This window comes from Zootermopsis nevadensis, unplaced genomic scaffold (assembly GCF_977971745.1).
Source record: "Zootermopsis nevadensis isolate Lab colony 2312 unplaced genomic scaffold, Znev_1.0 Znev_ptg000020l, whole genome shotgun sequence".
In the NCBI taxonomy this organism is placed as follows: domain Eukaryota; kingdom Metazoa; phylum Arthropoda; class Insecta; order Blattodea; family Termopsidae; genus Zootermopsis; species Zootermopsis nevadensis.
This window is the reverse complement of record NW_028259152.1, coordinates 1,163,760-1,186,985: the sequence shown is the minus strand read 5'-3', so window position 1 is coordinate 1,186,985 and position 23,226 is coordinate 1,163,760. Positions and strand designations below refer to the sequence as shown.

The 23,226-nt window shown below is 39.5% G+C and overlaps 1 protein-coding gene across 5 annotated transcripts in view; it reads right to left on the bottom strand.

The window, feature by feature from the left end:
• LOC110829709 (discoidin domain-containing receptor 2) overlaps window positions 1–23,226 on the bottom strand; it is a 405,885-nt gene that overhangs the window by 30,812 nt on the left and 351,847 nt on the right. For all 5 annotated transcript variants that reach the window (XM_087351872.1, XM_087351871.1, XM_022063712.2 and 2 more), the window contains 4 exons: window positions 15,288–15,435; window positions 12,502–12,678; window positions 11,390–11,523; window positions 1,940–2,147 (listed from right to left, as the gene is read on the bottom strand). In XM_087351872.1, the coding sequence (XP_087207998.1) occupies window positions 1,940–2,147; window positions 11,390–11,523; window positions 12,502–12,678; window positions 15,288–15,435 (667 nt within the window). The remainder of the gene's footprint in view (window positions 1–1,939; window positions 2,148–11,389; window positions 11,524–12,501; window positions 12,679–15,287; window positions 15,436–23,226) is intronic.

Below are 23,226 nucleotides of genomic sequence, written 5' to 3'. Positions count from 1 at the left end.
TACTCGTACATTTTTATTTACAGAATTTTATCACTTTCAGAACAGATAAAAAGGTGCAATTAACTTTACACATAAGCTTCCATAAATATGATCCACGAAGTAAATTATCTCATCTACGTTTTTTAATGTTTTACGCATTTATAGTAATATCGGAAAATGAATTATTAAATAAATGACCCAAACAACGTACGAGGCTAATGCAGTTCCAAAAGTCTTAATTTGCATTTACAAGCATTATCGTGGTAAATAATTTAAGATTCCGTGTCTTTATAAGCAACTAATTGTACACGATGTGAAACGTTTATGAATATTTTAAGATTAGTTGAAACTAAAATTAACAAAGATCACCTGATTAATGCTGTTTAAGGATTGTTTTAAATCAGAATCGTATTAAACCCTCGAATATATTCTGCAGGCAAAATTCAGCTACTAAAAGTTAAAGAAAGCTGTGTAGATAGACATATTTATCAATACTTTACTTACAGCATTGGCAACGAAGAACTTATGGAAAAGTTCAAAACAAAATCACATTATTTGTATTTATTTGATAAGTCGTGCAGAAAGAGTACATATTTTGGCATATATTTGCCTTAAAAAGATACTGAGTAGGTAGTACTTTGAAACTCTAGAACTATAGTTACACGTCTTTAAAAGTTTGGAGTATTACAGATGTTACTCTCGAAGTCTGTTAACTTTCTCTGTGGGACAATAGCAAAGCTGACAACTTTGCACTCCTCCACGCGTCTATTCTTCGTGCAGAACGTACCATTTCCAGGGGAACATTTTCGAGCACTCTGACAAAGCGAACTCCCTCTCTTTACGTGTTGGTAAATGCGAGATACGAAAGAAGGCAAGGAGAAAGTTATCAGGAATTGTAAATAACGCTGGTTAAAGTAAATGCATTGTGAATGAGTGCAGGCAAGGTAAGAAGAGGGAGGATGAAACAGATTTGTTCCATTCTGAGATGCACCTTCGGAGGAACGCTGCAATGTATTCATCCCATCCCAAGTGGCACTGCTTCTTCTCATGAAATGAGAATTAATATTTAATGTTGTTGTAGAAGGGAAGGTGAAATATATAATGGCGAGACTGCGTAGCCAAGAAGTATCATAGTACTACGGATGAACATAAGTCACACTCAAAGTCTGCCCTGTGTCAGAACGGGGTAGTCTCAGTAAGTCACAACAAAAATTGGAACAAGAACAGCTTGATTCATTGTCGACGTTCTTCTGGGTTGTGACGCCGTGTAGATACAAATGTTTAAGAGAAAATTAAGGCCTACAGCCTCCAAATTCACATTCCGTCTCCTTCATGAGCCCTGAGGAGGAAGACGGTAACTTTCTTCCAAATATTAATCTCTCCCTACAAGTTAAAACCAAGAACAACAGTACAGCCATCCTCACAGCCGTGAGAACCCCAAATCTCACACAGCTTGTAGTTTGTTCCTTTGATTTACTTTAACGGGTGGCAGTAAAGGATCTGATTTGTAAGCAGAACAATAAGTTGCAAGAGCGATTAAGACATACTATTCTCTAAATGTCTAAAACTATATGATAAAGGTAGTTAGATATAAAACATTATTACGTGTTAAATATAGTTTCAATATATCGCATGAAATGTATAAGCATATTTATAACACATCTCCATAAAAACGTTCATACACGTAGCTCAAATCGTTGATTACTTCTTACTTCCTGAAATCGATTTTCCGTTAGAACTTATGATTAGATAGTAAAAAAAATTCACTGTATTGATAAAATTAACTAAGAAATACAGATGTAAGAACTTGTAAAGATCCAATCTAACACGAGTTATTTTAAGCATGCATTTATGAATGTCAGAAGACTGGAACGTTGGTAACACACTTGATAATTATATCAAAATGACATAAATAAAAGACAGGTGAGAACTACTTGAGACGATAATATTAATTTCCTACCTGAGTCAAATGTTACTTCGCTGATCATAATCCACTTGGCAGCAAAGTGGAGTTGTAGTTTCACGAAGCGTCCAATGCGATGATGCAGTTTTATCGAAATGTTCCTCGAATTCTCGAAGATTCTGTCTTCGATGTACGTATATGAGATCGGTTCGCCCACGAAGTAGCGTCCCCCTACACTAAACATGATGTCGGCTTCCGAAAACACCTGAAAGCAATCCAGAACATACAGACTAATTCACAAATAACTGAATTAAAAGTTTCGCTCCAGTTTTAAATCCACGGGGTTTCCACATGCGCACGTATTATATATATATGTGACTTTTCATCTCGCGTTGATCTTTGTGATCATCTATTTCACACACCGATATGTTCAGAAAATAAAGCCAAAGTCAACTATAGAGATATTACACCGACTACACTTGTACTCGGTGAAGATATGCGTTTTATTACAGTCACTGGATCGGGTCTCTTGTCGTCTTAAGTGGAAAAGAACAACCCGGCCCACAAAGTACACAACGCTCAGTTCCGATCAGTCCTTGTTTGCATACTAGAGACTTGAGGTTCCCACGGCTGTAAAGATGTCGTTTATGGTCATCTGGGTTGAGACGCTACACCAACGTTTCGGAGGAAAGTGTAGTCTCCATCTTCAAGGCTCAACTGAATTGTAGAGACGTAGACAGACAGAGAGATGAATGGGTGGGCAGACAAGTGTAGGGCTAGATATGGACGTGTACTGCATTGTTGTAAATTTAATTGTTACTGAAAATTTCGAGTCGTTAAATTGGTTTAACTTTATGAAATTCTTTTTGAAGTTTTTTGCATTATTTCGCCAAATATCTATTATTAGAGATATTAAATCAATTAAGATTAGAGGAGTTTGGCCATGTAACACGAATGGGAGAGTCAAGGACTGGATACATTTCAGTCAGTAAGTCTAAAGGAAAGAAACAACTTGGTAGACCTAGACGTTGATATAATGGCAGAATTGAATGATCCAGGATGTGATGATGTTATCTGAATTCACCTGGGTCTGGTTGGGATCCAATGGCAATTGTAAATACAGGCACGAAACTTCATGTTCCATAAAAGTGTAAATTTGCTGACCTGTTGATCGGTTATTAATTTCTGAAATACAACTCTTCTTCATGTGGTAAATTTGTCAGAGGCCCTTTAAATGGAATGTATTAGTTTGAAGTTCTTAATTCGTGGAATTAGTCTGAATTGTGCCCTATTATATCATTTTACTATATTTATGACTCTATCAAACACATGCGTTGAGGGTCCGGCAAGTTCCTTCTAGGCATCTCTGGGGTGATCGTTTAAAACTACTGGATTATTTACGAGCAGGTTAAAGCCTTTACGTGCATGTCAAGACCATACCAGTTTATCACAAGAGAACACGTGTCTGAAACTTGTAGGATACCGGTAAGCCTGTAAGTTAAGTGATCTCCCATCGATCAGACAAATCATACATTGAACATAAATAAATTATCAACTAAAAAACTTTACCACTTCACAGAACTTCTGAGGCCATAATTCATTCCTGCCAGACACATGCATATCGTATCGACCAGGCATGGAACTTTCACATAATGTAAATTTTAAAAGCACCATTTACCATCTAGGAAGCAAGAAACAAGGAGCTATATACAAGGGTTTATACAGGCAGAGACGAAATGACACTATTATCTACTTCAGCAAAAAGATGAAGGTGTATAATATACAAGAAAGGCGGTAGTCTGTCCTGTGAACAAAGGGAGAGTATAAAATTGCAGGTCGGAAGCATTAACGTCATTCATTTAAACCCCAGATACTGCGACACTGTAATTTTGGAAAATACAGACCTTATTACATGCAGCTGTATCTTACAGATGAAGCACTGAGCGGGTCTGTTGGAATGTAGGCCTATGCAAATGGTAGGTACCTCTAACATCGCCACCTTAACGTTTGTTTTCTTTTAGGCATTTTCGGTATCTGTCTTCTGGGTTGCAGCAGGCAGACACCAACGTTTCGAAGTGACATACTGTTTCCATGTTCACCCCTGAAGATGCCAGTGTATTTCTCCGAAACATTAGTCCTATAAGTCCATACGTAGTTATAACCGGAGAACATAAATTACAAATAAGAAATTTTACACAAGATAATTCCATCAGCTTTTGGGAAAAATTTCAAAGCTAACATCGAGGTTTGTATATCAGAATATTAAACTGTAATATTTTATGTAAATGCACGTTTGCTTTGTTTTCTCCCTCGATGGAAGACCGATAAACAAAGCTGTGGTATTTTTTTACATATCTTTATGCTAGGAAGTCAAGGCTGATTAAATCTGCGCGTATAAATCATTATGAATCCCGATTCTTCAGAAAGAGATACAGGGTTCTAATGAAACTAAGAACGACTGGCAACTGATAATTCAAAAAGAAACCCCTACGTCACGTGAATCTACTTCGGAACCTAAATATTCCCTTTTTCCCGTTGAACCCTTCATGTGTGATCGCCAGTGCTACACGAGTGATGTGATACACAGGGTCGTAATGTACTGCTTTAGGGAGTGTCAGTTCGCCCGGACCATTTTCTGCCAGTCGCTCGAAACTGAGCGTGAATATTTCCCCCCTCGTATTTCCCCTTTCTGCAAAACCCATTACACTTTATTGAACAAGGATGATTTAGATGTGACGGTTCTTAAGCAAGAAGTTCGGCTTGTCATGCAGAAGATATGGCGTGATCTGATGTGAGAAATATGATTTTATATATCCCGATCAAGGCGAATGGGCTTGTGGCGAGAAACTTAAACTTTCTATTTAACATCCAGACACTGACATCAGCGCTCACGTAGATAACCACTGGCCGTTATCGGAATATACGTATTTTAGGTTAGTGAGGGCCATGACATGATAGACCGACCACTGTAGCCTCGTAACCAAATCAAACTCTCCTTCGTATGAATCTTCTAGTGACACTTATCTTTTCGAAATATCGTTACTATGAGAACTGTAAAAGTCAGTTGCACAAGTCTTATATTAGTTAAATTATCGGTATACGTTGTGATGATGATCTCATCGCGTTTACTTATCGGAAATCCATGATAATAAACGCTAAACATTTTCGCTCTTTGCACAGTGCAGGCATACACATGCATAATAATCTTAATAACGCTACTCTCGAAGCTGTTTGAGGTAACGCTTTCCTTTCCTGAATGCACTTTGAAGCACAGAGCGCAACTGTTAGACCAAAAACAGGATGGTCTTCTAACGGGAGAGAAATTTGCGTTTCAGAGACACTGTAAGCTTGGAACTGTCCTCTACTGAGGATGCGTACAGCGCGGATAGTAAACACTGACGATGAAGAAGGAAAGGCAAGTGATATGCGTAGTTCATAAATCATACAACGAATTAAGCTCAGAGCGTGAGATAAAATGCATGGCGCGCTGAAAGGTACTTCCCCGGTTATCGGCCAATAGGAAGACAATAAAATCTCCCAGGCTAGTGTTTATTGGTCCACGCCACACACATACTGAATATAACGTAGTGAAAAAGTGGATTCTTGAAGTAATGGAGGGGCCCGTATGTTGAAAATTGCAAAAGACTCGTCACTTGAAGCAGATAGGGTCTGTGCTCTCGAAACGAACGGCCAGAGAGAATAAACCTTCCCTCGAGTAGAGAAAGACGGTGCTTCCAAAGAAGCAGAGGAATCAACCGGCCGTACAGAGAGAGTAAAAAAAACGAGCTGAATACATAATGAGGACCAAGTAACGTCTCCAGTTCATAGCAACTCTTCCTTTGCGCTACTCATTTTCCTTTTTGCCGTATCAAGCCCCTTCTTCATGCTCACCTCCAGCAATACGGAGCACACGAAACCCCGTGTCTACCGCCTGTTCCAAAATAGATTACTAGGATGAGGTTACACGTGGATAAAACTTCGTGTTACTGTTTTGGTAACAGACCTCTGAACTTTCTTCATATCACGGGAAGTTTCTCGTAACTTCACGACAGATCTAGTCACACTGTCAAAGTTCAGAAACAAAAACAGGCAACTACACTTATCATCAACAGTAATACACATTTGGGAAAGACTTAGAAATGTGAATCGTGATATTTTTAAAGCTTATTAATACATTTCGGATTTGCACGAGTTCAAATGTTTTCCAACCAACAGATACGTATAACTGCATGAAAAAATGAAACTGAGTTGATTAAATCAGGGACAATGAGATGAACAGCGCATGTAGCGCGCACGGGAGAAATGATAAATACGCACAGAATTTTGGTTGGAAAGCCTGAATGAAAGAGAACAATTAGAAAATCTTGACGTTGAAGGGAGGATAATTTTCAAATGGGTTTTAGAGAGAGACAGAGTAGGAGGGTATGGAATGGATTCTTCTGGCGGACTCTTGTGATCACGACAATAATCCACGATGGTAAGAAGTAGGAAAAAGTAGGACTTGGCTAGTTTCTTACATTCCTCTACCCGCAGAGAATGTGATGGAACAGTAACGTCCCAGTTATGACGCCTGTCTTTCGTTATGATCTAATAAACGAGTTTCATATGAGATACTCGCTGAGGTCCTGAAGATGGAGGCAATACAGTCCTCCGAAAGTTGATTCCTACCTGGCGTTACAACCCAGGAAATCACCACCGACACCTTCGCCTCACCTCGCCTCAATTACCACCATACTAAAGTACATTCCAGGACTTTAAATCAGGCCACGACTGGTTCGTTCCACGTAAGTCTTTTGTTTTTAGTGTGAATAACAGTTTAACCCAAACTGTACCGAGCCGCCTTCAAAAATCGTCGTGGGACGAACATCCGCCCGCTAACTTTTGTCGTGGTGGTTATGCAGTACTTCACACGTTTGTCGGCGTCATACTACACTGACTTCGTCTTCGTCTTGTATTAGCCGTATTAAGAATCCAGCGTGTGTCACGACCGATAAAACGCCGCGCGGAATATTCAATCACGTGGACCGCCCCCTGTTGATCTCCACTTGGTATTCTGCACGCATGCTGTACATTCTTCTCTCGCAACCACCATGCAAGAAGGACATTCTTCCTAACCCTCCTCCTTGTGCTGATACGTCATGTCGTACCTTAAGGACGTAGATGGAACGCGTCCCTTGTGTGATTAAACACAAGTAGCATAGTATTTCAGCTATTAAACTTTCAAACAAATTAGGATCAAGGGTGCGAATCTTTTTACTTATTTCACTTGTTTAAGGGAGTTTTTACAAGGAACAGCGCTAATTTAAAGTATTGGATCAATAACTTTAAACTACGTCTCGTAACGGCATTCAAATCGATTCATTGGTACAGGAAGTTAAACATTGCAGAATTTTAAACAAAGTGTTACAAACTTCAACATTGTTGATTTTGCACGAAATCATGTTGGGAAACTCTAAAACAATTTTCCCTTTTAAGGATTATAGATCTGTACGAACGTATAGCAGAATTAAAAATTGTAAGCATAAATAATTTTAAATATAACTTATTACACATCGGAAAAATAACCAACAATCCGTAGCACTCATACAATGGGATGAAAAGATTATCATATTACTGCCAATGAAAACAACCATTTTAACCATTAAAAATTTTTACACACATACACAAACCATAAAAATGAATTTACTTGGCGAAAAGATTTTATGACTTTTAAAAGTTTTAAGCCGAGGCAACGAGAAGATAATTTTAACTCTGCAGCAGATTCTTTGAACGACAAACAGGATAATGGATCGGTTTACGTACGAAGTAACTCTTATGCAACTGGATCCCATCCACCGTCTACCATATGTTACACTCGAAACATAGTAATAATGAGTTGTTATGAAGTATATGGCAGTCAGACAAAAAACTGCTGGCTGTTGCGTGTTCCCTAACAAGGGCTCATCATTATCTGACGTTCTGAATAATAGTGTAATCACTTGACTCTTGGAAAACCCTCGTTGAGTCCTGGTCTATTGATAGAATATCTTAAAGTTTGTTCAACGCCGATCTCTGGTATTCAAACACAGAAAATTCGGATTAAACTCCTTACGACAATGAATTTTTCGTTCTTTTTTTGTGTTTTTCTGTATCGGAGACGGCTTAAGACTGAACATCTCCATCCGAGGAGCTCCACAGATTATCTTAATAAAGACTTCTTTAATAATAAGGGGAGAGGGTGAGATAGAGGCGCGTACCACGTATTAGTTATCGGAACAGAATACGCGACCTCTGCAGCAGAGGTGTAAATAAACATTGACGCCTGTAGCATAAGATTTGAGGTTCTCAAGGCGGTGACGTCGAATGTGATACGAGTTATGACACCGTGCAATCTAGTAGATGTATCGCTCCCACCTTCAAATCGATAGATCGAAACAATCCTCCTTTTTACTGCGTGTCTCGTAATTTAAGTTAGTAAACGCTGACGTTAAAACGAAAGTCAAGTTCGAGCGGTTTGGCACTCCTGTTTTATACGCACAGATCTCGGCCCACAGACATTTTATCTTCATTTAGATTTTCCTTTACTTTCCTAGATCTATGCACGGAAGTGCCGGGGCATTAGGTTAAAATAGACCATGGACCTTTTATAATTCATTAATCGTTTATCATTAGACTGTATGCATTCTAAGCTACTGACAGCGTTTCCTCCACGCCCTTGCAGTGATGAAATGTCAGTCTAGTTAGACCCCTTTCCTTTTATATCCACTCTTCAACACGCTATTTCCACACATCGTCAGTTTAAAATTAATCCCGTGATTGATTTCTAACAACTTCAAATTTATCATATTCTTGTGGTCTGAACACAACTGAATTCCTAGAATTATCAATTTGAAAGTATCTGTAAAATACGTGTTCGTGTCTGTTCCATGCCGCAGGCTGTGGAAGGCGCTTCACAAAGGAGAATCTGTGAGGCACAAGAACACCAGTATTGAATCTGTAATGAACCTGTCCACGGCAGAGGTTATGTTTGAGAAACACGCTTTCTCTGCGCTGTATAACGCAAATGAAACTTTTTTGAATACCGAGCTCTCTTCTGTCGCCATGTTTCTGTACAACAGTGCAAATTTTCATCACACGATCCTCGCAGAAAAGTATTCTTACGCATAAAGCTACAGAATGAAGCAAGAAAAATTTATAAAAATTAAACTATCAGCCGAAAATGTAGCTAGTTAAACGATATTTTAGTTTTTTCAGCTTAAAAATGATATTAGGTCCATGTAGTCCTTGTTATTCATGTAAAATCTTGAATCGATAACGTCTAAAAGCGAAATATTAAGGATACAATTCGGTCATGAAGGTATTAAAACGTCATTAATTATAGACACAGGCTTCAATAAAGTATGTCACAATTAATTACCTTTATTCAAGACACGAAACTTCAAATACTGTGGGAATGTACAGCGCTTATGAAACATTCAGAAAGACTTCTACTGAAATTAAATATAAAAGAAATTTTATATCAGGCCAAGACTTAAAGTCTTGACGACTCAGATACTGGGATAGTGAATTCGAGTAACACCCGAGATAATGGCTGTTTGTCATCGTTTTTATGAGTTTCTGCATGATGCGTACGAAATGAACGCATTTGGATGAAATTTCGTACGTATGAACGTTAGGGAATTGGAGGCTATCCTGATCTAATGCTTTCCAATTTCATACAATCGGTAATATTAAAATCGAGGTCAAACTAATTTGTGATGTGGCGTGCAGAAAATCTTTGGAATTCCAGTGTACTCAAGAGAGTGCACCTTGTCTACCTGACGCTGAAAAAACTGAAACATAGTAACCAAATCTCTTCTAATAGTGGTATTCATTTTTTCCATTAATAATACGAAAGATTAATTCTGAACAAACATAAAATATTTTATATTGTCTCTACTTTACATACGCGAAAACTGATATTAACTCCCCAATAAAATCGCAGTTAGCGGACGAGTTTCAGGGTCGGTTCTCTACCAAACGTAGGTCACGTGATGATTATTCTGTTTCCAACGAGGCTCTGACTCACAGCAGCAATACAAAACATACTCTTTTGGTTACTAAGCAACAGGGTGGAGCCATTACTCCCCTCCTCCCCCCCCCCCATCAACACGATAAAAAGAAACGCTGGATCACAGAAAAAAATAAATTCGAAGAAGAACACAAAGAAACGAAGCTGTATGACACAAAGGTAGTTCTCTCCTATTTCCTCATTACAGCTGTCGTCAGAATCAGAGTGACAATGCGCTAATTTCCGTACAAAGAGACCCCCTCCCCCCTTCGCTCTGTTGCTAAACGCCTGTAGTCTGATGCTGCACTCTACGCCCACCCTCACAGCTGAATCTGCAGGGTAAAGGTCGTTTTCCTGCACCGACGAGCGAAAGCGTCACGAATCATCCAGAAGCGTAGCGAAATGCATACAGTGAAGGCGTTGAAGACGAAGATTTCCGTCTTCCGAGTTGTTTCGCCGTGTTGTCAGGTAGTACAAGTTTACCGAAGTTTCAAAAGTGCTTGCTGCCTCCATCATCAGGGCGGTCAGTTCAATACGTTCCTTTTTTTAAACTAGTACTAATTCCCCCATAAATTGTAAACTCCCTTAGTCATGATTTGCCATTAACAATTCCAAAACTCTTTAATTTTTAGCAGTGATTTCAAAACTACGTAAAACCAAGTCGTATGAAACGTGTTCTTTTATTTAAGGACTACTACTATATGTATCATAATTTTCTAACGTCAAAGGCGACTAACACTCGCAGACAGATTAGTTATACACCCCTGAAACCGTCATCTTCAATTTCTTTAACGAGGGGGCCAGTAAGCAACTGTTGGACAACGAGGGAGCATGTTTTATCTGTCCCGTGGTGACTGTTATAGCAAGAACTCTCGAAAATTAGAAAGGAGACGGGTTCTCGTGCAACATACAGAAAATGAATGAACTTTCCATACTACACGATGGCCCTTCATTTGCAATGAAAATGTCTTCTGGTGCATTCAGTGTTAAGCAAACTTTTTTTTAACCTGAAAAGGATACATCGCTATATACGAGGGGTTCAAAACCTGTTATACTGCGCAATTATATGGATTACCCCCTTCAGAACTCCAAAGAGAGCAGAGGAGGAGTAACCGAACCACAGATAATCATAGAGTGCCCTCAGGAAAACTTCTGTGCCGTTCGTCTATTCTCGTTGCAATATCCTGCTTTGATTATTAACAATTCAGTATTGGTCCACATACTGATTAGTCTAAAACATTAACAAGACACGTACTCTTTGGAGTACAGTGACATTCAAAATGTGTTTTCACGTCACATCCGTCACTGTTGCACAAATGTCATCCGAAATAATTGTTGCGTAACAAATGTCTTCGAATAATGACCACTGCCGCGCGGAAGAAGTTTCACACTGAAAGGTTGGTATCACGGGAATACGCAACTTCAAACATTCTTTATGGAGTAAGAAGTAATCAGTATCATTAACGTCACGTACTCACCTGCACATCCCTCGTGAACTGATTGTTGCAGAAGATATGTACTGATGTAAACTCTCGAACTTTATCGAACTCGAATTTAATCTCGATAGGTTGGCCATTTCTCGTATCGTTTCTCCAGCCGACCCATCCTTGTCCTAAAACAGAAGAGTGTTACGTCAGAAAAGACGATAAATGGCGTGGCAATGGGGGCAGATGACAAATGTGACTGAGCTAACAGAATTAACAAAAGACGTTTATTAATAGAGTTATAACAAAGGCCAAACCCAGATTAATCTTTACTTTGTTTAACCAGTGCCGCGTAGGGAAGGCGTCCGTTATTATGAATTTAATACATTACGAGGAGGAATTAATAATGTAGGTTAGGTTACATCATGTTTGCAGATTCCGTAAAGTAACCACAGAGTTCTGTCACCGTGTAACCATATTTAATCCTTTGAAACCAAGTTCATCTCACTAAGATCAACATGTTAGTGGGATTAAGGAAATAATCGCTATTTATTCTGAGACTGATATAATAGAGGCTGCAAGGATCTCTGAAACGTCGGTAAACTTCTACCAGACTACACGTCGCAACAACACAGAAGACAGCCATCTTTGTTCTTCGGTGCTTCAAAACTTACGTAATATTTACGCCTAGGAAACTCGGCCAACTCCAACCAGAGAGAAATCGTGCCGAGTGACGTACTGTTCTTATCTCCCAACATTTTTCAATACGACAGGCCTCATTCAATTAGTCATAAATTGGGTAGCCAGAAGCGGAGGGTATCTTTCTCTTCAGATAAAGTCTGCATGAATTCAAAACGCAGTTACGATTCTAGTTAAAAAAAACCCTCCCTTCAACAACCCTTACGCTGTACAGGATAGAGGGGGAAAATCATGGCGGAAATAGTCGGTAACAAATGCTGTGGGCATGAAGTTCAATCCAGATCAACTGGTGAAGTTTCTTTAAGAACGCATTTCAATGTTGAAGTGGCATTCTCAAAGCAATGTACAAATTTTTATGGGCTGATTTGAAATTTCATGTTCCACGGCTGGTTAAGCTATCGATTATTATCGATATTAGTAAATTTTGGCGCACAACCGAAGCACAAAACGCTGATCGCAGTACCCACCCCGCTCATAGTCGTAGTAGCCCATCTTGAAGTTGTCGGGGCCGATCTTGCCGTCGGTCAGCTGCCCCAATCCTCGTCGTAGTTCTCCGTCCCAGTGGCCGTCGTACGTGGAGTCAAAGAACTCCCATCCCGAACCCCTGACGTCCCCCTGCGGCATCGAGTAGCTCACAATCCCATCTGCAAAGCAGGAACATACTCTCTCAAGTTGGTCTGCAGGCACTAAACTGCAGATATTACGTAAATAGGAGGGCGATTATTTACGATTAACTGGGCGGGAAGCCATCCTCAGCGCTTGCATTCATCTGCAATGACTTAAGAAAACATAAAAACTCTTAATCAGGTCAGTAAATTCGAATTTCATGCCTTCCACAAAGGTATTACCACCCGTGTTAACCTGTCAGTATGATTTATATTTATTTGTGTACGACCTGAACCTTTCACGGCGATCAGAATTTGATACTGGTGATGGTAACGGAGAGGGTCCCTGAAACGTCATTTTTTTACCAACTGACACCGCTGATAGCCCGAGAACATTTCATTAATGTTGCTTGCTGTTAATTTAACGACGTTGTCAGTAGTTCAACTATGTAGCATCGAATGATGGGTCGACTTGATGAACAATAACTTGGAAGGAATATCAAAGAATCTGTCTGATCCGAGTATTTGCCTGGAATAACTGGGTAAAACCACAAAAAACAACAGTCAGAATAACCTTAGTACGAATCTGGAGTGCTAACCACTCGGCTGGGACATAGGACAGTATACATTTCAAGGTAAATATTAATCAGCAGACTTGATGTTGATGACCGCTTATCAGGCAACATACGTTCAGATGATATTGCTGCAATGTTAAATTCCAACATGTGCGCCCTCTCTCCTGTAATCTACACTCACAGTCATGAATCATCATTAACATAATACCACTGATCACTGTTCTTTTTTTTAAGTCTACAATTTCTGTTCTATTAGGTGCGTCAAGGTTGAAATACTTTTGAACAGTTTTACAGATGAAATAAACGTCGTACCATTTGAGGGTCCCCGTATCAATGCCATTTTCCTCTACCAGGAACTGACATTAATACGGAAGCCGGAAAAGATTGTACCACACGCGTAACACAGTCCATATTTAATAGACCTGTAGGGACTTAAGGTCTTTGAAATATTTGTCAAACCATATGAGTCTTTGATTATCTCTGTCCCATTCATTAAATTCTTTCGACTTCCTTGCTACCTTTCATGTTTAATTATACTCTTTTTTCCTTATTTTCTAGTTCCGTCCTTTATAATTTGTTTTTTGTATTTCTTCCAATCCTTACTTCGGTGTCTTTCCTTTTACAGTGAAGTATAAACGAACCATAACGCCTGCAACTTTTATAGAATTATCTATTGTTCTGAGCACTAGGTAAAGTTCTCTGCGAGAATACTGAATTGCAGATCATAAATCTACCTGGTGCTTTAATGTGTGTGCCGAACACTTCTGATTTATTATACTGTTATTAAAGATACCTTTCAACAGCCTCTTTCTGAAAGCTTGTGAAGGAAAGTTGGTCTACTTCAGGACCTCAAGCTCTGAGCGCTGAAAGTCCAGTTTTCAGGTGCACCATCAAACTGTCAGCTCCTTGACAGGTTTAAAAGTTATTTTCCTTTGAACCTTTCTCATGTTGCAGAATATGTTAGTTTCAAACGCCTGCAGAGTTTATAAATTAAGCTTACACTTTCGTAAGACCCACATTCCATCTCACTGCAGATTGTTAAGAGTGAGATTTAATGAAGTTATTAGTGACACAGTATTTTGAAGCGCGCTAACATTTTGAGTTGCCAGTTTTTAAACGCACAGCAGAGTCCTTTTTGATATGCTAATAGTCGCTTGGCAAGTCAACAATCTCGCCGATTTTTATGGAATTCGAAAGTTCGGAAGGACCACCCACTGGAACCCCATCTTGAGCTACACGAATCCAGTTCTCATCCTCATACCACGTCTCCGTAAGATTTGTTTTAACAGCATCTGCTCATTCACGCTTAGGCGTGTCCACGTGGGAGTTATGAAGCACGAATTAGCACGGCGTCAGGTTTTTCCTGTCAGTATCATTGAACTGCTGCTCCATACTCACTCATTTACCATCTGTGGGGCGGAAAATGGGTCAATCATCCATTGGCTGCATTTCCCATCCCATCACAACAACAATAAAAGCAACGCTTAGGTGTTCGGAATGGTCTCTAGACAGAGAAAATTAATAATAAATAACAATCATCTTATAGGTTTTAGGGGTCGACTTTATGTGATTTTCCAGTTCATAATTAACTTCTGAAATTATAAATCCTTTTAGACGTTTGGCGGGACTCTGTAGAGGGACACTCAAATCGCGAAGCTTTTACCTACATGGGGGAATAAAACACAGAAAGTTTTGGGAATATATCCATGCCTCCTGTGGGGTTCGAACACAAGACTCCAGATTTAGATCGGTCAAGGTCCACGCCTAAGATGCGAGATGGCGAACCTGAAGGCTCTGACGGCTGTTTATTGACATTTTTTTTACAGAACTAGCTGAGGAAACGATAAAAAAAAACACGGCCAAGACTGTCAGTATCTGAATCGGCAGAGATTCAAATCGGGCAAATCCCAAATATAAGTCAGACGTTTTACCGATTGAGCCAACTCGCTCGGTGGCCCTCTTAAATGGTAATTGGGCCGAAATGTTTCAACGCAGTGTTCAGTGGCAGGCCTCTCTCGTTATGATGATGGATGTTTGGATTTTATCGAGCTAGACACGTAGACTACGACGTACCATTCCAGTAGCAGCCGTACATTTCCACCCTCATGCAGACTGTGCGCCGGTGGTAGCTGTACGGAAGAAAGCGGATTCTGCTGGCCCACACGGGCGGGTCCAGTTCCCGCTTCGATCCCAGGTACGTGTTCGAGTTGCCTTCAATCACCTGAAACAATACAAGAACGCGGCCGATATCAGAAGAATGCAGAGACGTGAAATCATGAACTTCTGGGTTCCGGCGCCTTGTAGACTAGTAAGTAGATGCTGGGAAACGTCGTCACTTCAGACCTGAAGATGGAGACAGTATATTTCTACGAAACGTTGACGACTACCGACGAGACAACACGGCGCCAAAACCCAGAAGAAGAAAATAATAATCCTCATCGCCATGAAGCCCTCGAATCTCACAAAATTTTTATTAAGGATATTTTGGAAAAGCAACTTTGACTTCATCCGTTGGGGCAGCAGAAAAGGAACAAATAAAAACCGAGGCCTCGTTCTTGGTACACAGAAGCTGTAATGAGAGAGATGATACATCTTCACTTACAGGCTTGCCTGAAGTAGCTAAACGGGAAGCTCCATGAAGTCACGTGCATGTCACTGATAATGATCCTGTCTTGGAGAGTACAGTGATCTCAAGCCTCGGAAATTTCGGTCCTACAACGCCACGGGCGACGTACTGTCAAAATGCCACACCGTGTATAATTTACCTTCCCCCTGTTTATATTTGAACATTGTTCTGTGATATCACTTGACAGATGACGGCATTATTTTTAAGATTCAATTAACAACACACTGTTAAAAAGGATGAATAAATGTATTTTTTGATCTGAACCCGTAGCTCGTCTAAATAAGAATTCAGTCCGTACCGCATAGAAAATACTACAGCAGGGGTGGCCAACCCAAATGATCTTTCGGGCCACTTTGGAAATGCATCATAACTCCGCGGGCCACATATAAAATTATATATCCCCATATTAGATTTAGATACACTATAGACATTTTTGTTGGAGTGAAAAATTGAAACATAATGAGTTATTATTATTGTGTTTACTATTATTCTTACATGTAAACATAGATAATATAATAATAATGATACTAAGCGTACATTGTAAAGAAATATTTTTTTAATACATTGGTTTCCACTACTTTGGCCATTATAAAATAAATATATTTTGTAAAAGTGTGATGAATCTCGCGGGCCGGAAAAATGTTCAAGGCGGGCCGCGGGTTGGCCACCCCTGTACTACAGCATCTGCCTCGGATATTGAATCCTGAAAGTAGCAATAGTAGTAATAACAGTAGGCATCTGTGGCGTTAGTGGTAAGTATTGCATCACATTAGGTAACAAATAGCTCCTATAGCAACTATCACTAGATTATAGATCGGAAAACGTTCACTACACGAGTTCCATTTGGTGTCGTTCAAATTTCCGAATTTAATATTCTTTTTGAATAAGTATATTCGTAGATTCTATCCAACACATCAATAAACCAAATACACCAAGGAATTTCCTTTCGTAACATTACCTACGTAAATGTACAGGTATACTTAATGCTATTTCTTTCAGTATCACAATTTTACTACGTATAAACACGTAAACATACACAATAATGCCATTAAAGTTATTTGAACCTTTCCGCGTATCTACGGCATATGTTTCAACAAACAATTCAGTTTGTTTCAAATATAATTTTTCAAAATATCATAGATAAAAACGTTACGTTTTGCTGAATATAACAGCATAGATATATATAAAAGTTCACACAAATGAAATTACGTAATTGTGCAATCGAGTATCAGACCCCGCCATGTAATGAACGTAAATACGAACCTCACGATACTATATCCGTTAACCCAATCACAGATACCTAACCGAACATCAACATTATAGGATTCAATTATGATAAATGGTACGCTGAAAAACGAAACAAGTGTCAAGGATAAGAAGCCATGTTGGTTTCTAGTCTCATACAAGACACGGGCCAAGATTCGCGGGTTACAGAACAGGAAGCGGTGGGAATATTTCATGGAGCGTAGTCGCGGCTTGTACCCGTTCCCAGCCCTTCCATTTTCAAATCTGCCCCTTCGTGAAAACCTTTTTAATCCGCTACTACTGCTACTATTCACTCCCTCCCATTATCCTCCATTTATCGCTGTTTGATGCTCTTCTGTTCTCACTCCCTGAGATTTCTCTTCCCCACGTGTTCATCTCATTTCCTTGAGTCACGCGACCAAAACTTTTCCTTATATTTCCTCTTTCCGTTTCAAGTTTTCCTTTCCTTCTCCTCGTTACATGCTGTGGCCGAGCTTGAAAAAGTACTGGAATGGCATCGAACACATTACCTTCTTCTAAGACTCAGTTCATTACTTGCATTTGTGTAATTCGGTATTAAATGTGTCTAAAGGGGTCATATGAGGCCCTAGTAGATCGAGATGAGTAAATATGGCGATACTGAATAAGAAATCAGCTTCTAACAGCGTCTATTTATGAGAAAAGCACATGGAAAATTTTACTAAATTTTAAAAATACTCTTATCTTATAAAACGTAAATCTTTTATCCGATACTTTCATATTTACAAACACGTACACATGGATTATATGATTGTTCTCATATTTTATTTATAAACCGCGTCTCTGTTACTAGTATAGTGCGTAAAACTTGAGGCAAAGCCAGATATTCCAGACGCGTTCTCACCAGATACACATTTATTCTCCTTCGGCCATGTCATCACACACGCACAGAACCTCCCACTGCATACCAAAAAAAAAAAATCACACACACATACAAATACTTTCTTTTTCGTTTCCTGTCCACGATTCTATAAAGCACGGACAATACTGTGCAACAAAGAAAATATTTCTGCAAAAACATTCCAGTCGTGGATCTGCAAGACGTGAGTCATGAGATGAATACCACTGATGGTATGGAAATTCGTGTTGTGAGTAGATTAAAAAAATCTATCAGACAAAAATTGAACTGTTAGCATAGGCCTATTATTATTTAGTGTTCTGTCTGAGGACAGGTCCTTATGAACAGGATCCTTCCATCCTTTTCTCGGACTGGGACCTGTTCATATACGTTCTTGGCAGATGATCCAGAAGTGGTTGGCCATTGCCTTCTTCTGTGTGTGAATGGAGTAATTGTTGGGATGCCTCGGAGAAACCGGGGAAGCCCCCGGAGGAAACCTCCGTGCTGCCTAGACCACGGCCTTGCCCAACACAAGTTTTAAATTCGGGCACCGCCGGGAATCGAACCCGGGACCCCAGGATTACAAGGCCAGCGTTCTAACCGCTAGACCACCGTGGCTGTTAGCATAGGCCTATATGACATAAATATACCGATAAAAAACGCGTCATGCGAGACAAATACACGATACCGAGAACAATAAACAGCCTCGCCTTTAACAAATTCTGCGTAAAAATTAAGAACGATATCCACTACACATGTAACATTAGTTCTCTTCCGATGCAAATGAAAGTGGTAAAGAAATGAGCTTGCTGTGGGACGACTGTGGTACGTTCAACGCCAGTCAGCAAAGCGGTCTCCGATTTCTGTCTATCGAATCAGCAAACCATTAAACGTTAATTGAGTTCATCTCTTTGAGCTGAAATTCGGGGCACCGTTTTCTGTCAGGGTCTTTAAGTAGACCCTAATGCGTACACGCACGCACGCAAGCTATGCTGTGACAGCAGGTCATTGAATTCCTCCCTCACGCTACCTCCTGGAATCTTCCGTTACCCTAAAGGTCTATAATTACAAAGATTATAAATGACAGTGAAATTAAAGCCACGCATAAAGGAATCTCGCGTCTTATGCTGTATCTGCGTGTGGATGGTTTAAGAAGGGCTGCCTTAGCACGCAACTATTTCCAGAACCCGGGTGAGAAATAGTACCCATTACGATATGACATGAGCTATACATACAGCGGAGTGATACAGTACCATGTCTGTGCGATAATGTGGAACGCTGGTCGCCATAATATTTCTTTGACTCATTCATGTTGACTTGATGAAAGCGATTCCCTGCTCTAATGTGACTTGTCAGATTTCAGTACCCGCAATTAGTAACTTCCAGAAATAAGGTACGTAGCTAAATTTGCGTAATTTAACACGGATTTCTTCGACTAGAAATTGCTACATTCCAGGCCATTTTCAAGTAGTATACCAGTACAGTGTCAAAGTTGACGCTTAGTGCCATCTACTGGACAACAACCACACTTACAATGGATATGTAATGTATATGTACGGAATAAAATAAATTAAATTAAAATATTGACAAACTCTTAATAAAAAATAATTTCCTCTTTGGATGCGGGCGGACATCCACAGAATTAACCAATTGATTCTTGAAATGGAGAAGCGTGGTGTTTTCTTTGAAATAAGAACTGTATTTTAAACTGAATAAAAATTTACTTGGATATTATCCATCGTCTAGTAAATATAAAACGTAAAACGACGTTTCGGAGATGGGACTCTATCTCCGTCTTCAGGTTCCTACACAGTTGGGCCCACTAGATAGAGCTAATCCCTATCTCCGGACGGTCCGGAGATAGAGTCCCATCTCCGAAACGTCGTTTTACGTTTTATATTTACTAGACTATGGATAATATCCAAGTAAATTTGTATTCAATTGACTCTTCACCATCGTCAAGAAGTTTTAGATTTGATATGTATTTTAAACATTTATTATGTTCATGAATTTCTGTTCCAAAGGAAAAAATGTACATTTTTACACTAATTTTAACAAATAATTTTACAATAAAATGTAATTACATGCCGTTATATTTCAACGGGAATTGCACTACTATAAACATACCACTAAAATAAAAAATAATCTCGTGGTCTTATAGAATATGCTGTTTCATTCCATTACATACCAAGGCAAGGATTTTATGTGCTGAACGTAACATAATCGAATGTGTTCTGTGCTTTAGGGAAAAAGATAGTGCGCCTATTTATCTGTGTTATTATCTTCTTCACAATTTATGTCCGACTGCGTATGACGATGATGGCAGGTTAATAAGACGGTTCACACTAGCTCCAACTAATCACGTAGCACGAAGAAGGTTTATGTTCGTGCGTTATCGCGTGGCAGACATATTGGCGCCCCCCATCAACCGTACACTCTGTTCACCATCACAAAGGATAGGACCCATGATGATAATTTTCAAATTTCTACGATCGTGCGCAAATAAAACTTTAACGTTGAGGTTGCTGTTTAAGTATGATTTGAGGTTATTTAAGTTCAAAAGCATGGTGACAGCTGAAGCCCTATATTGCGTCGATATCATGCGTCATTGTCTCAGTGTGTCACTTAATGGATTTAGCTATAATTCCTGTGGCATCAGTAATAACGAGGATCATTTCTGACTCTCGTCTTTCAGAGCCTTTTGACCTCGTTTCGAAGAGCTCAACTTTATGCATCTCTTTTATAGTTCTCAGCCATTCGTCTTCTGACTGAACGCTATTCCCAGACAAGTTAGTTGAATCTGTGGATACTGTTTTGCTGACATGACGTATTAAACGAAGAACTCGATATGACAAAAAAGTGTTGCAGTTATAACAAGGCTGAAATAATACGTGTATTAAATTTACTGCGAGACAGACCATTCTGCTAATTAAAGTCGCGGTTTTAGTTATGAAAAATCTCTGAACTGATGTATCTTATGAATTTCTCTCCGGCGGTGAAGAGATCACTTGTGGTCTTCTACGATGTGATCCCACGTGGTCTTTTGTGATTACCGATGTTTCGTTGGAACGTACTGCCTTCATCTTCAGAACCGAAACGTCGGTGAAACGCTGTCACCATGTGGCGCCACAACCCAAAATACCAAAGTCGGCTACAGACCATCAGCTTTTTAAAAGACACTAAACCATGTAACCTCTACTGGAGACGCAGTGGGGTTTAAGAAACATATAAATAAAACCACGTGATTAAAATGTTAACAGTTCACTGAGAAAGCGTAATGTATTGCTGAACTGATATCAAGCACTATCTGTACAAAAGAACTCAAAATATATTTGATCCCCTCAATTTCTTACTAAACTCATTTCACTGATTGGGCAACTCGAGAAAAGCTTTATTTAGAATTGTAACAAGATTTTCTGTACCAGTTTAAACAATTAAACTTCTTCAAATACTTCTTTCCGATCAATAAGGAACTCACTGAGCTTCAGTGCGTTGTTATAGAACTCAGTTACAAGTTCAGTCGGCTGGAAAAAGTGTTTTCTATAACCAATTACAAACTAATCTGTACACTGCGTAAGAAAATGTGATGGATTACATTCAGAATTGGAGACATTCCTACTGCCACCGCAAGCTCTTACATAATATTTACATAAAATGAAGCTAAGCTCTCATTTTTACGCAGTAACTCCATTCCTCTTTTTTGTCTTTCTTTTAAGAATTCCGCTCGTTTCACCTCCTCTTGAATTCTCAAACTCATTACGCAACGAGCGCTTTCTGTATGAAAAATTGTAGAAAACGGAAAAGTGGAATTTAAAAGAAATAAAGAAGGAAAGAATAAAAAGAATACATAAAGACGCTGGGGGGGGGGGGGGGGGACCTGGGACTGGAATAGGTGATACTCAAGACACAGCGAGTAGGCCTCACTGGTATCCAACGGAGATGCTCAAAAGTTCGTATATATATATTTTTTTTCTAAAATTCATTAGTCTGGAAATAATACCTCCGTAATTGCATCCTACCTCCGGAGTCTCAAAGAATGTGTATTCTCCTTCTCCTTTCATCGTAAAGACGTCCTGCAATTTCGAAATGATATTCTCGGGTAGGGATTATTTATATGAATGATACAAAAGATAAAGAAGGCTACTGTAGAATTCGCCTTGTGTCGGGACTGCAGCTATTTAGCATTTACAGACAGGGACGAAGGAAAATATATAGTTACTAGATCCCTCATAACAAATGAATTCGAAGTAACTGATACAATTTCAAATTTCATGCGTAATGTTTATGACACTCGTCAAGTTTATGTTGGCGTGTGTACAATAAATAATGAATCTCACACCAGAACAGCGTTACGGTTCTACTCCTTATTAAACAACACAATTATCAAAATGAAACTCTTATTTCAATACCTCTATTCAAAAGAATGTTTTTTGACGAGCTAACATTAATTCAGCCAGCCAGTGGTTATGGAACCGAAAGTTCATTACCGTATTCACAACAGCCTACCACTGAACCACATCCTGAGAAACATCTATCCAGCCACGTCTCAGACCAAATGTCCTTAAGATCCATTTTAATATCATCCCATAAATGCTTACTGTGATAGTCTATGCACACTGTACGCCTCTCCAATCTGATGGTACTTCATTTATAACCTCAAATAGCGTATTTTATAAAACGTTATCGACTGTTACGTGAGTCCGTATGTCGCTGCTGATATATTTCTTTACGTGGGCCATAATGCCATATACATAGCATTTCATAGGTTTCCGTAGCCGTTTTGGCGAGTCTTTGGCAAAATTTGATGCACACGCCATTCCGAAATCGCAGGAGGATCGGTGTAATGCACTACCAAAACGCACGTAACTAAGAAACAAATGCTAATTCGATGATGCCGGCTGGCACACTGATTCACTATGAATGTAGGCCGCACCCCCTAGCGGCAGAAGCTCGTACTACATCCGGTTCGTCCTCTATTGACAAAGTCTTTAAACTTTCCGATCGCACCTCGTAATGTTGTCATATCACAGCAAGAAAATCATCTGGTTGAAGAAGGGCACTGACAAAGGTACATGTTCCGTTCTTCCACAAGACAATGCGAACTGTTTGTGTGTGTGTGGGTATGACTGAGGATACCGTAAATAATTGTAGCCCTCTTCTGCATGCATGTACACAACGCCATGTTACTTCTGTCACTGAAATATTTGCCAGCAACCGGGAACCTTTGAAAGCTCCAGTGAAGTATGGGACTTTTGAGTTGTTTA